The sequence below is a fragment of the Oncorhynchus clarkii genome, unplaced genomic scaffold (assembly GCF_045791955.1).
Source record: "Oncorhynchus clarkii lewisi isolate Uvic-CL-2024 unplaced genomic scaffold, UVic_Ocla_1.0 unplaced_contig_3553_pilon_pilon, whole genome shotgun sequence".
NCBI classification, from domain to species: domain Eukaryota; kingdom Metazoa; phylum Chordata; class Actinopteri; order Salmoniformes; family Salmonidae; genus Oncorhynchus; species Oncorhynchus clarkii.
In genome coordinates, this window is record NW_027260972.1 from 157,825 (window position 1) to 172,568 (window position 14,744).

At 43.1% G+C, this 14,744-nt stretch overlaps 1 protein-coding gene across 1 annotated transcript; it reads right to left on the reverse strand.

Moving 5' to 3' along the window:
- Nucleotides 1-1,771: 1,771 nt before the first annotated feature.
- On the reverse strand, nt 1,772-10,548 carry LOC139402742 (atypical chemokine receptor 3-like). Its single transcript, XM_071146659.1, has 3 exons — nt 10,121-10,548; nt 4,556-5,371; nt 1,772-3,950 (listed from the first exon to the last, which is right to left on the reverse strand). The coding sequence occupies exons 2-3, from the start codon at nt 5,311-5,313 to the stop codon at nt 3,605-3,607; spliced, it is 1,104 nt and encodes a 367-aa protein (XP_071002760.1). The 5' UTR covers nt 5,314-5,371; nt 10,121-10,548; the 3' UTR covers nt 1,772-3,604.
- Between the last annotated feature and the right edge of the window lie 4,196 nt (nt 10,549-14,744).

A 14,744-nucleotide genomic window follows, 5' to 3' on the forward strand; every position in this document is an offset into this window, starting at 1 on the left:
TACACACAGACACATGTTGTTCTAGAAGAGAACACAACTCATACATTCTAGAACACACACAGACACATGTTGTTCTAGAAGAGAACACAACTCATACATTCTAGAATACGCACAGACACATGTTGTTCTAGAAGAGAACACAACTCATACATTCTAGAACACACACAGACACATGTTGTTCTAGAAGAGAACACAACTCATACATTCTAGAACACACACAGACACATGTTGTTCTAGAAGAGAACACAACTCATACATTCTAGAACACAACTCATACATTCTAGAACACAACTCATACATTCTAGAACACACACATACACATGTTGTTCTAGAAGAGAACACAACTCATACATTCTAGAACACAACTCATACATTCTAGAACACAACTCATACATTCTAGAACACACATAGACACATGTTGTTCTAGAAGAGAACACAACTCATACATTCTAGAACACAACTCATACATTCTAGAACACACACAGTCACATGTTGTTCTAGAAGAGAACACAACTCATACATTCTAGAACACAACTCATACATTCTAGAACACAACTCATACATTCTAGAACACACACAGACACATGTTGTTCTAGAAGAGAACACAACTCATACATTCTAGAACACACACAGACACATGTTGTTCTAGAAGAGAACACAACTCATACATTCTAGAACACAACTCATACATTCTAGAACACAACTCATACATTCTAGAATACACACAGACACATGTTGTTCTAGAAGAGAACACAACTCATACATTCTAGAACACACACAGACACATGTTGTTCTAGAAGAGAACACAACTCATACATTCTAGAATACGCACAGACACATGTTGTTCTAGAAGAGAACACAACTCATACATTCTAGAACACACACAGACACATGTTGTTCTAGAAGAGAACACAACTCATACATTCTAGAACACACACAGACACATGTTGTTCTAGAAGAGAACACAACTCATACATTCTAGAACACAACTCATACATTCTAGAACACAACTCATACATTCTAGAACACACACAGACACATGTTGTTCTAGAAGAGAACACAACTCATACATTCTAGAACACAACTCATACATTCTAGAACACAACTCATACATTCTAGAACACACACAGACACATGTTGTTCTAGAAGAGAACACAACTCATACATTCTAGAACACAACTCATACATTCTAGAACACACACAGTCACATGTTGTTCTAGAAGAGAACACAACTCATACATTCTAGAACACAACTCATACATTCTAGAACACAACTCATACATTCTAGAACACACACAGACACATGTTGTTCTAGAAGAGAACACAACTCATACATTCTAGAACACACACAGACACATGTTGTTCTAGAAGAGAACACAACTCATACATTCTAGAACACAACTCATACATTCTAGAACACAACTCATACATTCTAGAACACACACAGTCACATGTTGTTCTAGAAGAGAACACAACTCATACATTCTAGAACACAACTCATACATTCTAGAACACAACTCATACATTCTAGAACACACACAGACACATGTTGTTCTAGAAGAGAACACAACTCATACATTCTAGAACACACACAGACACATGTTGTTCTAGAAGAGAACACAACTCATACATTCTAGAACACAACTCATACATTCTAGAACACAACTCATACATTCTAGAATACACACAGACACATGTTCTAGAAAAGCATTCTATACATTCCAAAACACAAATATTCCCCTCTCAGACAAAGAAGTTTGAGGCAATAATAAACAGTTTTGTGCATTTATTTGTTATTTTACACAAGAGCGTAAAAACATCCACTGACTGGCAAGAAACTGCGTTTGCAAATTCAAAAAGAGTTGCAAATGATTTGCAGGTTGTGACTGAAATGTACACACATTGGCTGTTTTTCTTTTGTGTAGTGAAATAAATGCAAACGAGTTGAACAAAAAGAACAAGATAACTGAAATAGAACTAATGGTATATTATTTTAAACAGTAGCAGAACTGCCATTTTTAAACATTACACAGAAAGCACACCTTCATTGATTCCGTTTCACAAAACTTCACAAAATCACTGCACCTACAGATCAACAAATATATAAATATGATATTTACAGAATAAACAATGATCTAATAATGTGGATTTGAAAGTCTACTCCTTCATTCTACATACTAAGCACCAATACTTTCTAAATGTGTCATCTAGAGGAGTGTTTGGGACTGGATGGATTCTCCTGGCTTCACATTGACACCTCACTAACCATCATACACACATCAACATACATACATCTACTTCTCACATTGACACCTCACTAACCATCATACACACATCAACATACATACATCTACTTCTCACATTCTACAGATTGGCTTTCGTGTTTGTAATGTATTTTTTATGGCCCCAGTGAAGACCAGAAGTTGCTTAAGAGTCAGCTGATGGGGATCAGAATAAAGAATACAAAATACAATATAGCTTTAGAGTTTTGACTCTGGTCTCGGCTGTCAGTCCGTTTGACATTCCTGATGTCCATGTAAACACAGTGGCTTGATTCAGTGGCAGGTCCTTCAGGGTAATGTTGTCTGGTTGACTGACTGCCTGCTCACATAAACACTGGCAGGGAGAGCACCTCGTCTCCCTCCGCTGTGGCTCTGACCAGGGCAGGGGGAAGTGTGTGCGTGTGTGTGTGTGTGTGTGTGTGTGTGTGTGTGTGTGTGTGTGTGTGTGTGTGTGTGTGTGTGTGTGTGTGTGTGTGTGTGTGTGTGTGTGTGTGTGTGTGTGTGTGTGTGTGTGTGTGTGTGTGTTTACGGTGTCGTTGAACCATCTGTTTGGGTGACACCAAGTCTCCAGTTCAGAAGAAGTGCTTTCTCAAGAAGACCCCCCACCCCTGTTACTAGGCAAGGGGGAAGTTAACCAAACTCACTCAGAAAGGGAGAAGTTAACCAAACTCACTCAGAAAGGGAGAAGTTAACCAAACTCACTCAGAAAGGGAGAAGTTAACCAAACTCACTCAGAAAGGGAGAAGTTAACCAAACTCACTCAGAAAGGGGGAAGTTAACCAAACTCACTCAGAAAGGGGGAAGTTAACCAAACTCACTCAGAAAGGGAGAAGTTAACCAAACTCACTCAGAAAGGGAGAAGTTAACCAAACTCACTCAGAAAGGGAGAAGTTAAACAAACTCACTCAGAAAGGGGGAAGTTAACCAAACTCACTCAGAAAGGGGGAAGTTAACCAAACTCACTCAGAAAGGGGGAAGTTAACCAAACTCACTCAGAAAGGGGGAAGTTAACCAAACTCACTCAAAAAGGGGGAAGTTAACCAAACTCACTCAAAAAGGGGGAAATTACAACAAAACGGGAGTTGAAACTGAAACACTGAAACAGAGCATATTTGGTCTTGGTCTTTTACAGTGCGTCTAATGTGCTTGAGATGTCCTTCCCAGGGACTGCATTCAGTCAGTTAACTGTTCAGCCCATTCAGCAGGCCTTAAATAGAGTCCGTTTGGTAGAGAGTCAGTTCTCTGTGAGTTGTGTGACATCACCTCTGTGTGTCCAAGACAATTTTCCCCTCAGGGACAATTTTCCTCTCCCAGCGGGCCAATCACACGTTATTCTCCACCGCCGCCACGGCCAAGTACTCTGTCTCGGACACATGTGATGCGTCAATGAGCTTGGCCAGGCCCGTCTTGGTGGAATACTTGAAGATGAAGGCCTTCATGAGGTCGTAACGGTAGTTTCTGTTGATGAAGTTATAAATGACGGGGTTGATGCAGCAGTGGATGAGGCTGAAGCACTGGGTCAGGTGGAGGGACACATACAGGAAGTTCTCCAGCCTGCAGCTGAAGGGCAGGACGTTGAGGAGAGATAAAGTGTCGACCAATAGGACTCCGTGGTAGGGCAGCCAGCAGACCAGGAACACCACAATGTAGGTCAGGATGATCTTCCGGCTGAAAAGAATCATTGATTGGATTTATAAAGTGTATGTATGTGTGTGTGTGTGTGTGTGTGTGTGTTTGTGCGTGCGTGCGTGCGTGCGTGTGTGTGTGTGTGTGTGTGTGTGTGTGTGTGTGTGTGTGTGTGTGTGTGTGTGTGTGTGTGTGTGTGTGTGTGTGTGTGTGTGTTTGTCTGTGTGTGTGTGTGTGTGTGTGTGTGTGTGTGTGTGTGTGTGTGTGTGTGTGTGTGTGTGTGTGTGTGTGTGTGTGTGTGTGTGTGTGTGTGTTTGTGTTTGTCTGTGTGTGTGTGTGTGTGTGTGTGTGTGTGTGTGTGTGTGTGTGTGTGTGTGTGTGTGTGTGTGTGTGTGTGTGTGTGTGTGTGTGTGTGTGTGTGTGTGTGTGTGTGTGTGTGTGTGTGTGTGTGTGTGTGTGTGTCTGTGTGTGTGTGTGTGTGTGTGTGTGTGTGTGTGTGTGTGTGTGTGTGTGTGTGTGTGTGTGTGTCTGTGTGTGTGTGTGTGTTTGTCTGTGTGTGTGTGTGTGTGTGTGTGTGTGTGTGTGTGTGTGTGTGTGTGTGTGTGTGTGTGTGTGTGTGTGTGTGTGTGTGTAAGGGGGACACTCACCTGATGCGGCGCTCCTGGTTTGAGTTGGCGTTGCCAATGGAGCTTACTAATAACAGGTAGAAGACAGCGATGACTGGGAACGGGATGGCGAAGCCCAGGACGATGAAGCTAAGCTGGATGCCCACCATCCACTCTCGGGGGTTGTCAGTGGGGTAGACGGGCCGGCACAGGGTGGCGTCAGAGTGTGTGGACTTGACCGCCTGCAGAAAGTAAGTGTCTGGGACGGAGGCGGCCAGTGCCAGCAGCCAAACCAGGATACAGATCACCCTCCGCACCACCTTCTTCCTGCGGCTGTTCCCTCCGTCGCCGAATAGCGCCACGGACAGGTAGCGGTCCACGCTCATACAGGTGAGGAAGAAGATACTCCCGAAGAGGTTGACGCTGAACACCAGGTGGGTGATCTTACAGACGGCCTCGCCGAAGGGCCAGTGGCCGCGCTGTAGCAGCGAGCTGACCCAGACTGGGAGAGTAGCCACCACACAGAGGTCAGCCACAGCCAGGTTGAGGATGTACAGGTGGGTTTCAAAACGGTTCCTCTCTGAGCGGAGGTTGACCCACACCACCAGGGTGTTGGCGGCCAGGCCCACCAGGAAGATGAAGATGTAGAGGACGGAGAGGGTGTAGAGCACCGCCGCGTGGCTGAACCCAGCCGGGCACAGCAGAGCCTCTACGTGGTGGGATGACATGTTGTCCCCTGTGAAGTTAAGTTCCGCCCACATCTCCATCAGCTCCGTCAGCTCGTTCACACTCAGACTCATGGTGGCGTTCACCGCAGTAGGGGGAAGGCTGTGTTGTGAAAAAGCCAGAATCCACAATCTGTAAAGCAAGAAGTTAGCTGGTTAGAGTTTGCGCAAAACAAATGGATCAACTGAGGGGAAATATGTCCATTTGCAAAACAAGACATTTGCTGGGTGACCACACAAACATATGGACCAAATATGTCAAACAATAATTTGTTTAGAGGGACAACAGGCGTTATCTAAAACATCTCAAGAGGCCAGGGGCGTCAATGACCCCCGAAATCTGAGGGTACAAAGTATGTGATGATGTCTGGGGGGGGGGGGGGGGCTAGGTGGTCCTGAAGTTGGAGAATCTTCCATTTTTCAAACTCCTGAAACAGCATTTTCCATGCTTAATTCTACGTAAAAATATATATTTATTTTTTTGCATATCTAAGCATACCTCTTGAGCTGTCTGTATCCTCCTGGACCGTGGTTATTATTGTAAAGAAACTAAATATGCTAAAATCTGGGTAACAGATTGAAAGGTGTGTGACTTATTCAGTACATTTAGTTATTGGTTGCTTTTCTAAAGTCTTCCAACCTTGCCAGCCGGCATTCCAGCTAAGATGGTTTTAGACAAGCTAGCTACTCCAACTAGATTGATAACCTGAAATGGCTTCTGGGTAGCTAGTTACTGGGTTGGGGGATTGGGAACATATCTGGAATAGCTAAAGCCAACTTCATACAATTGCAAGGTGGCTAGTAGTGTTAAAGAGACGTTTTAGTATTTTTTATTACAGGATAAATCTGAGGGTCATGTCCCCTGTGCTCCCCATGGGCATGGCGCCTCTGTCCGAGGCGGCATGGTGGGATGTCAGGGGGTTCGACCGATCGCATGCTGTGTCCAGGAATGTTCTCAATGTTTTCCCTCTAGTTCATTAGACAGAGACATTCCTCAGGACTCCCGAGTTCCTCCTAGTCCATCGATAACAATCAAAGTTCCTCCTACCTAGTCCATCAATTACAAGCAGAGTTCCTCCTACCTAGTCCATCAATTACAAGCAGAGTTCCTCCTACCTAGTCCATCAGTAACAATCAAAGTTCCTCCTACCTAGTCCATCAATTACCAGCAGAGTTCCTCCAAGTACATCAATAACAAGTAGAATTCCTCCTAGTACATAAATAACAAGCAGGATTTGGGCCATCGCTGCCAAAGGAGGAGTTATCATGGTCTAAGACAGACAGATTCTCACATCTGAGACTAATCTGACTACTGCAAACTGGGAGCTGAGGGACTATTTCAACTATGCCTGTATTACCACTGAATTATGAACTGAAGTAAGCCAGTAAATGATTTATTACTAAATCAAATAAAGTGCTTTTCAGATTATACCATGTTCAAATGTAACTGTGGCATGGTCCATTTTAAGCTAAATCAAATAAATATCACTAAATACTGTAGGTACATGTGGAGCATGGACATTTATGAGTCCATTGTATTTGTGTACATCCATTTTTATGACTGTGAAATAGGGACCTCCCAACCTCACAAGGACCTCTGAACGACATTCACTTAGCCTTGAGCACAAAGAGAGTGAAGAGAGTACTGACGCTTTCAATGCGACCCAGGAATACCTCACTTCACGGGCAGGGAAACATACCCTGCGATTGAGATATGGACAGGATGGAGTGTGTGTGTGTGTGTGTGTGTGCGTGTGTGTGTGTATGTGTGCGTGTGTGTGTGTGTGTGTGTGTGTCTGTCTATGGAAGGTATGGAAGGTGAACGGTCCCGTTCTTCACTAGAAACAGTGAACCGGCATCATGTCATGACCCTTTCCTTTGAACCGACAGTTCCAGGGTGAGGGGTCAGAGGGCCGTGTTGTTGAGAGAGAGATGTGAAGCGAGCCAGAGAGATTCACATCAGATGAGACCAGAGAACACAGGATGTAACTGGTGCTGCTGGGTAGCCCTTCACACACTGATAAAACCTCTCACGACTTGGCTTTTACTGCCTGTTTCATGGAATACAGCACTTCATAAGACAAAATCAGACTGTTCAGAGTTTATACCTTATAAGACATGTTCAGAGTTTATACTTTATAAGACATGTTCAGAGTTTATACTTTATAAGACATGTTCAGAGTTTATACTTTATAAGACATGTTCAGAGTTTATACTTTATAAGACATGTTCAGACTGTTCAGAGTTTATACCTCATGTCTGTAAAACAAATAGAACTAATATAAATGCAATTGAAACAGATGAACTGGATTTAACCATCAAACAACTTAATTGTTTCTTTATTTGCTTATAACGTTAGCCAGATGTTTGTTCATCTAACAGAATTACCATATAGCCTTAAAAGCATTGTGGGTAACATGAGTAGATAGACAGCTGTCTTTAAGATGACCTTAAATCCCTGACAGATGAAAACTAAAAGCCTGACCCATTTGGGAGAGGTGGGTCACATAATAACAAAAGCTGCAGAAAGCTTGGTGTTGTTACTGCCGTCAATCTCACCTCCATCCATTTGGGAATGGATAACATTAAACGCTGCATCTCCACCTGCCATAAAACACAGCGGCCCTTTTGAGGACCCCAGTCCTTGTAAATCTGTTGTGTTTTCACTGGTCAAACAGAGTGGCTCTTCACCGGGTTCCCTTGTCCTCCCTCTAGCCCCCAGTGGCCCCAGGGCAGCTAGCACCGTCTGGGGCACAAAGAGCTGCCCGTGTGGACACAGCGTCTCTCACCACCACACCCCAATATTACATCCAACCACAGACACACACAAACACACTCACATACACTCACGTACTCACAAACACACAAACAAACATCCAGTATACACATATTATACACACCTCCACTCTCTTTCTCGCTCCCAGTCTCTCAGTCTCCCAGTCTCCCAGTCTCTCTGTCTTTCAGTCTCCCAGTCTCTCTGTCTCTCTGTCTTTCAGTCTCCCAGTCTCTCAGTCTCCCAGTCTCTCAGTCTCCCAGTCTCTCAGTCTCTCAGTCTCTCAGTCTCCCAGTCTCCCAGTCTCCCAGTCTCTCTGTCTTTCAGTCTCCCAGTCTTTCAGTCTCCCAGTCTTTCAGTCTCCCAGTCTCCCAGTCTCCCAGTCTCTCAGTCGCTCTGTCTCCCAGTCTCTCAGTCTCTCAGTCTCCCAGTCTCCCAGTCTCTCAGTCTCTCAGTCTCACAGTCTCTCAGTCTCCCAATCTCGTCTCCCAATCTCTCAGTCTCTCAGTCTCTCAGTCTTTCAGTCTCTCAGTCTCTCAGTCTCCCAGTCTCCCAGTCTCTCAGTCTCCCAGTCTCTCAGTCTCTCAGTCTCCCAGTCTCTCAGTCTCTCAGTCTCCCAGTCTCTCAGTCTCCCAGTATCCCAGTCTCTCAGTCTCCCAGTATCCAAGTCTCTCAGTCTCTCAGTCTCTCAGTCTCCGAGTCTCTCAGTCTTTCTCACTGTTTTTCTGTCTTTCTCCATCTCTGTCTTTTCTGCTTTTTCCTCTCTGCATAATACACTCCCTCTCCTTGTCCATCTCCCTGTCCAGCTCCCTGTCCATCTCCCTGTCCATCTCCATGTCCATCTCCCTGTCCATCTCCATGTCCACCTCCCTGTCCAGCTCCCTGTCCATCTCCCTGTCCATCTCCATGTCCATCTCCCTGTCCATTTCCATCTTCATGTCCATCTCCCTGTCCAGCTCCCTGTCCATCTCCCTGTCCATCTCCCTGTCCATCTCCATGTCCATCTCCCTGTCCATCTCCCTGTCCATCTCCCTCCCCCTCTCCCTGTCCATCTCCCTGTCCATCTCCCTCCCCCTCTCCCTGTCCATCTCCCTCTCTCCCCATCTCCCTGCCCATCTCCCTTCCCCCTCTCCTCTCCCACCCCTCTCCCTTCCCCTTTCCATCTTCCCTACCCCTCTCCATCCTCCCTCTCCCTCTCAATCCCCCTTCTAGTTCTTGTCTCAGAAGAAACCCTGCAACTTTAAACTGTTTCCCTCCTCCTCCAAGGAACTATACCCCCCCCCCCCCCCCCCCCCCCCACACACACACACATACACACATTTCTCTCTCCCCACTCTTTTTCACAGTGAAAATTCTGCCACCATCTGTACTAAATGAATGCATTGAAAGGTAGGCTCTTAACGGTGTCCATCCAGCATATAGCCTGCTGAATATGTGAATGACCAAAAAGGGTCAGTCTTAAGTGGGATTTTAGTGATTGTGCATAAGTCTTCTGAAGATACAGTAGATGAATGTTGTCCTACTATAAACGACTTTTGTTAACGGAAATACACACTATAAACTACAGAACTTTTCCATGAATTATTTGATGCGTGATTTATTCACATAAACAGACCCACAGTTCCTGAACACGCTATACCTCTACCTGTCAGCTATAATGCAATATGTTAAGATTTTTTTTAAAGAACGTTATTGTGCACAATTTAGGTGCGTCTATCCATTGCCGTATCATTTGCTTACATACAGGGCAATCTAGATCTGATTGAATGTAGACCAGTCTGCGGGGATATAACCCACTGTTAATCCGTTAGAACCCACTGTTAATCCGATAGAACCCACTGTTAATCCACACCCCCAACTGTGAGACCCGGGGCGTTTTTACAAATGTATGACAACTTCAGAGCACAACAAATCTCAGCGCCATGGAATGGTTGGGTAATGTCGAAGCATTTGTTTTCTAAACTCAAGAAAAACTAGCAAATAACAAACATATAACATGCCAGTTATAAAAAGTATAATAACCTATGAAAACGAAATGTATTTTATTTTCTGTCAGTGAAAAAGTAGGATAAAATGCACTATGGGTAGTGTTATTTAAAGGTTACTTACAAAAGGCCTTTCGGTGTCCTTTGTAACTCCGTCAACACAGAAATTGCACAGAATGTCCCCGTGAATGCTTTTGAGAGTCCCTAGACTGGTGTCAATATTGAGGTTATAGTAGGCCCATTGAAGTCTGTAGGTTATACGCAAATTGACTGAAGAGCTCTCGGGTTCCTGCTCTGTCGAGACTAACTCGCTTTGTCCCGGTGCACTTGTTAAATACTGCAGAGAGCAACGCCTACTAGGGCAACTAGGCAGCCTGGTAAAACTGATTCATTGAGGTTTCAGCAAAAAAAAACAATGGAATCGACGGACTTGCGAAACATCGGATTTCCACTCCCACCAACATAATAGAGATATAAATAGTAGTTAGTTATTTGTGTCCGAGTACTGAAAAGTCTGACGTCCAATTTGAAAGTCAGTGGGCTACGGAGTGCGTATGCTGCTTTGCATTCCATCACCTTCCGATACTGGTGGTGCGTTGGTGCTGAATTCTTTAGGGGACATTTCTTATAATAGATTTACGAGCTTTTCTGTAGGGCCATATATTATCATGATAGTATTATAATGTAGTAGCCTATGCTAAATTCATTAGAATATTGGTAGATAATTGACTAAAATCAATGTAAAATATTTACAAGAAACTGTTAGCCAGTGGGCTATGTTTTACACTGAATTATTGTCTATGCCTACTTTTAAACATACTTTTGAATGCATTAATAGGTCTATATAATAATGTGCAGGCATCAGGGTAGCCTAGTGGTTAGAGCGTTGGACTAGTAACCGAAAGGTTGCTGACAAGGTACACATCTGTCGTTCTACCCCTGAACCCACTGTTCCTAGGCCGTCATTGAAAATAAGAATTTGTTCTTAACAGACTTGCCTAGCTAAATAAAGGAATTTAAAAAACAAATGTATTCACATCTTTAAAGGGATACTTCTGAAATTTGGCAATGAAGCCCTTTATCTACTTCACCAGAGTCAGATGAACTTGTGCATACCATTTTTATATCTGCCTGCAGTTTGAAGGAAGTTACTAACTAGCGTTAGCACGGTTGCAGCCAACCATCCAGTCACATGCTAGCAGTCATTGCGCTAGCGCTAGTTAGCATTGGCTCACTAAACTACCTCTATCATTCTGGATGCAGAGACATACAACTGTATCCACGGCGGGAGGTAGCCTGGCGGTTAAGAGCTCTAGAGCACTAACTGAAAGGGTGTTGGTTCGAATTCCTGAGCTGACTAGGTGAAACATCTGTAGATGTACCCCTGAGCAAGGCACTTCGCCCTAATTGCTCCTTTAAAATGATGACTAAAATGTAGAAAGTAAATGCAAGCGACAAGTTCACCTGATGTAGATAAAAAATAAAGGGGTTCATTACCAAATTCCCTAATAAGGCTCTCTGTTAACCAAATTCCATTTGGAGTGACCTGAGTGCGCGCATAAAAGATTGGTGTGAAAATTTGATTACTTTGCCTTCTAGGCAAACTGAGGATGGAGGAATTCATGCAAACAGATGATCTAGACAGAAGAGACACTCCTTTATTTGACCTGCACGCGGTTAAAGTTGGAACACTTAGTAGGTGAATGTTTTTGGTGTTTAACTATATATTTTTAACCTTTCTTGGAACAAACTCAAAGGCTTGGCGTTCTTTAGGAGCTCACCTGTTCACCTGCCTTACTGGGATGAGTTTAAACACATAGGCCCTATGCCAGCTTGGCTCTTGTTATCTTGATTTTGGCAAGACATCTTACCATATGCCATATAAAAAAGCACAATGTGAAATTTCATTCATTGAAATATTTGCCAATGTATTGTGTAATTTTAGAAAGGAAGGATGGATGTTTGTTTGCCAGGGAATTTGATACAGTAGATAGATTGTGTCTGACTGACAAAGCCAGGGTGCTGCACCTGGTTGAACAATGCATGTCCATCCTCACTGCATCTGACAGAACCATCAGGGCCAGTCTCTGATGTCCTGCAAGCCAACGCCAGATTCGGGTACTTTCTGAGGTTGTTCCCACCTGGCTTGGGCCCGTCAGAGGGGAATCCAGTGAGATTCGGTAAAAAGCACCCCTCTCCCCTCCACCTTATGAGTTTACAGTTGGCTACATAACTGCCCATGTTGTGTCCTTAAACCTCTATTTTAATGATATAAAACATGTCAGCGGAAAATGAAATGTAACTGTGGATCATTGATAAGATGAGTTTATATATAAGTTATCTGAAATACTGTTCCACTTCAAACATTAGCCTATCTGCTACTTTTGATGTAGCCATTAGTGAACGTGTGGAAAGTTCATTTCAACAGGCTGTAGCACCTGTATGTTACTGTCTATCTCACCATTCAGTTATTCAATATACCATGGCAGGCACACATGACGGATCATATAGCACTCATAATCAGCCTTTGTTTTGGGGGACCACCGGGATAAAGGATGTCCTTAGGATCTATTGATGCGTTCACTGCAAATAGAATTTTACAGTATGCTGATATTGCACATTAGAAAGCCATACATCTCTGTTTTCAGCCAGCTCATTTGCCTAAGCGTGCATATAGTGACGTGTCTTTACATGTGCTGGTAATGTTGACTAAATATTGTCAACAACTTTAGAAAAACAACTTGGGAATATGTAGACTGAAAAAAGAGAAAGGAATGCTCTGTATAAATTCATTTGCTGCCGGTAAAGTGAGAGCAACATCTCTTCTGCTATAGTTCTAAACGACACGAGCGATCGTTTGGTCAAACCTCATTGCGCAGGCGTGGCGTTTCGTTGCTAGACGCTCTGGCGCACACACAGCAAGAAAGCAAACACGCTTCAGTCGATGGGAAGCGCATAACTTTTTGGCGAAGTCTTTAAATTGAAAAATAGGTATAGTATGGCATCTTCAGTGTGATTTTATTGATAAAAAAAATCTAAAATGATTCGTGTTTAAAATTGTAATCTTATTCTGTGTTATTTGAGAGTATGACGATATTTTCCCACATCAAATGCGATGTTATTGGCTCCTGTTTTGTGTGATAGAGATTTGAACCTTTTCTCCAAAGCACCTGTCTGACCCATGTTTTGACTGCCGAACGGTTTCTGAGTCTGAACATCCCAAGGATGGAACCGATCTAGAACAGCGGTGTTTCCCCTACATTAACGTAAATATAGCTATTATCATTAAATACCCCATTTTTTAATTTGGAAATTAAAGTGAGATGTTTTCAATTTCATCCGATGCGTAATTTTTTTTATTTTACAAGGAAAGTCCGTTAAGAACAAGTTATTATTTTCAATAATGGCCTAGGAACACAATTCTCCTTGTTCAGGAGAAGAACGACAGATTTGTACCTTGTCAACTCGGGGTTCCGATCTTACAACCTTTCGGTTTCTAATACAACGTCCTAACCACTAGGCTACCTGCCGCCCAATGCAATGCTTGTGCATTAATAGCCTTATAGTGCATCAAGAAAAACGGAACTCGCAATTCTATTGGAAACATAGCTCGCGGAATTACACTCAAGAATGTCACACAGGTATTCTATTTTGTTTTATCTACATGATGTATCTCATATTGTGCAAATTCTGTAACCAATGTTGTGGCTAGACTATATAGGCCGATAGGACACTTGGAAAGATCCAAATGACACCCACAGACATTTCCAGGAGAGGCACTGCACAACTCTAAACAGAGTCAACCACTTACTCAGTTGTGGTCATACTTCCTTTATGATTTCCTGACTATTAAAAGGGCTATGGGAGAGCAGCAGTTTGCGAAAGAGAGAGGAAGTCTACATTGTGTTTTGCTGTTCCCATAACAACAGACAGTCATGTTTGTATCAACCTGGCTAAGCATTTCAAAAGCAGTTAGTCTGAGCTATATTTCCCATCCCTAGATGTTGTTACTGAAATGTTACCACACAGCTTTATTCACAGAAATATGTCTACTCACTGAGGACATGTGAAACAAAATAAACAAAATAAAGCCTAATCCTTTATTTCCTGGTCACCTGACCGGTTTAAGCCTTTGTGATTTGTTGACCTTGTAGTTTTTTGGGGTTTCATTGGGGGTCCTTTGAATTATTTTGACTTAACAGCGTTGTTGCCTGGGCACTAGTTGGGTATCTGGTTGAATTCCCCAACACCCTCTCATTTTTATTGTAATGTCCCCCTCAGAAATGTCCTTTCAGCCTAGTCCTCACTACACCTGCCCCATTCCCACCCACTGACCCCTGGCAGCTTTGATTCAACCAGTCCCTTAACAAGAGTGGGCCATGGAAATGCTGCCTTTAGGGTAATGACACAGGCCTCATAGGAATATGAAAGGAGCATGGTTTCACCATTGTAAGCCTCAGCTCTTTTAGATATACAGAGGCAGCAACTATGTTAAAAGTTAAAATAATTACATGTTTACAGATGTAGGAGCGTAATTTGATCACTCTTTGTTTTGTTGCTGAGAATTTTCCAGCACCGCAGGAAATGCAGATGAGCTTTGTAATTCACATAAATGAACTGAAAACCTACAATAACACACACATTAACAGTATTGCACTTTTCTTGTAGTCTACTTTTGGCCAGATTATGGACTAAATGTTAAAATCTGTTAAAAATCCTGTTGCTACAGGATTATTTTGCTGCAACAA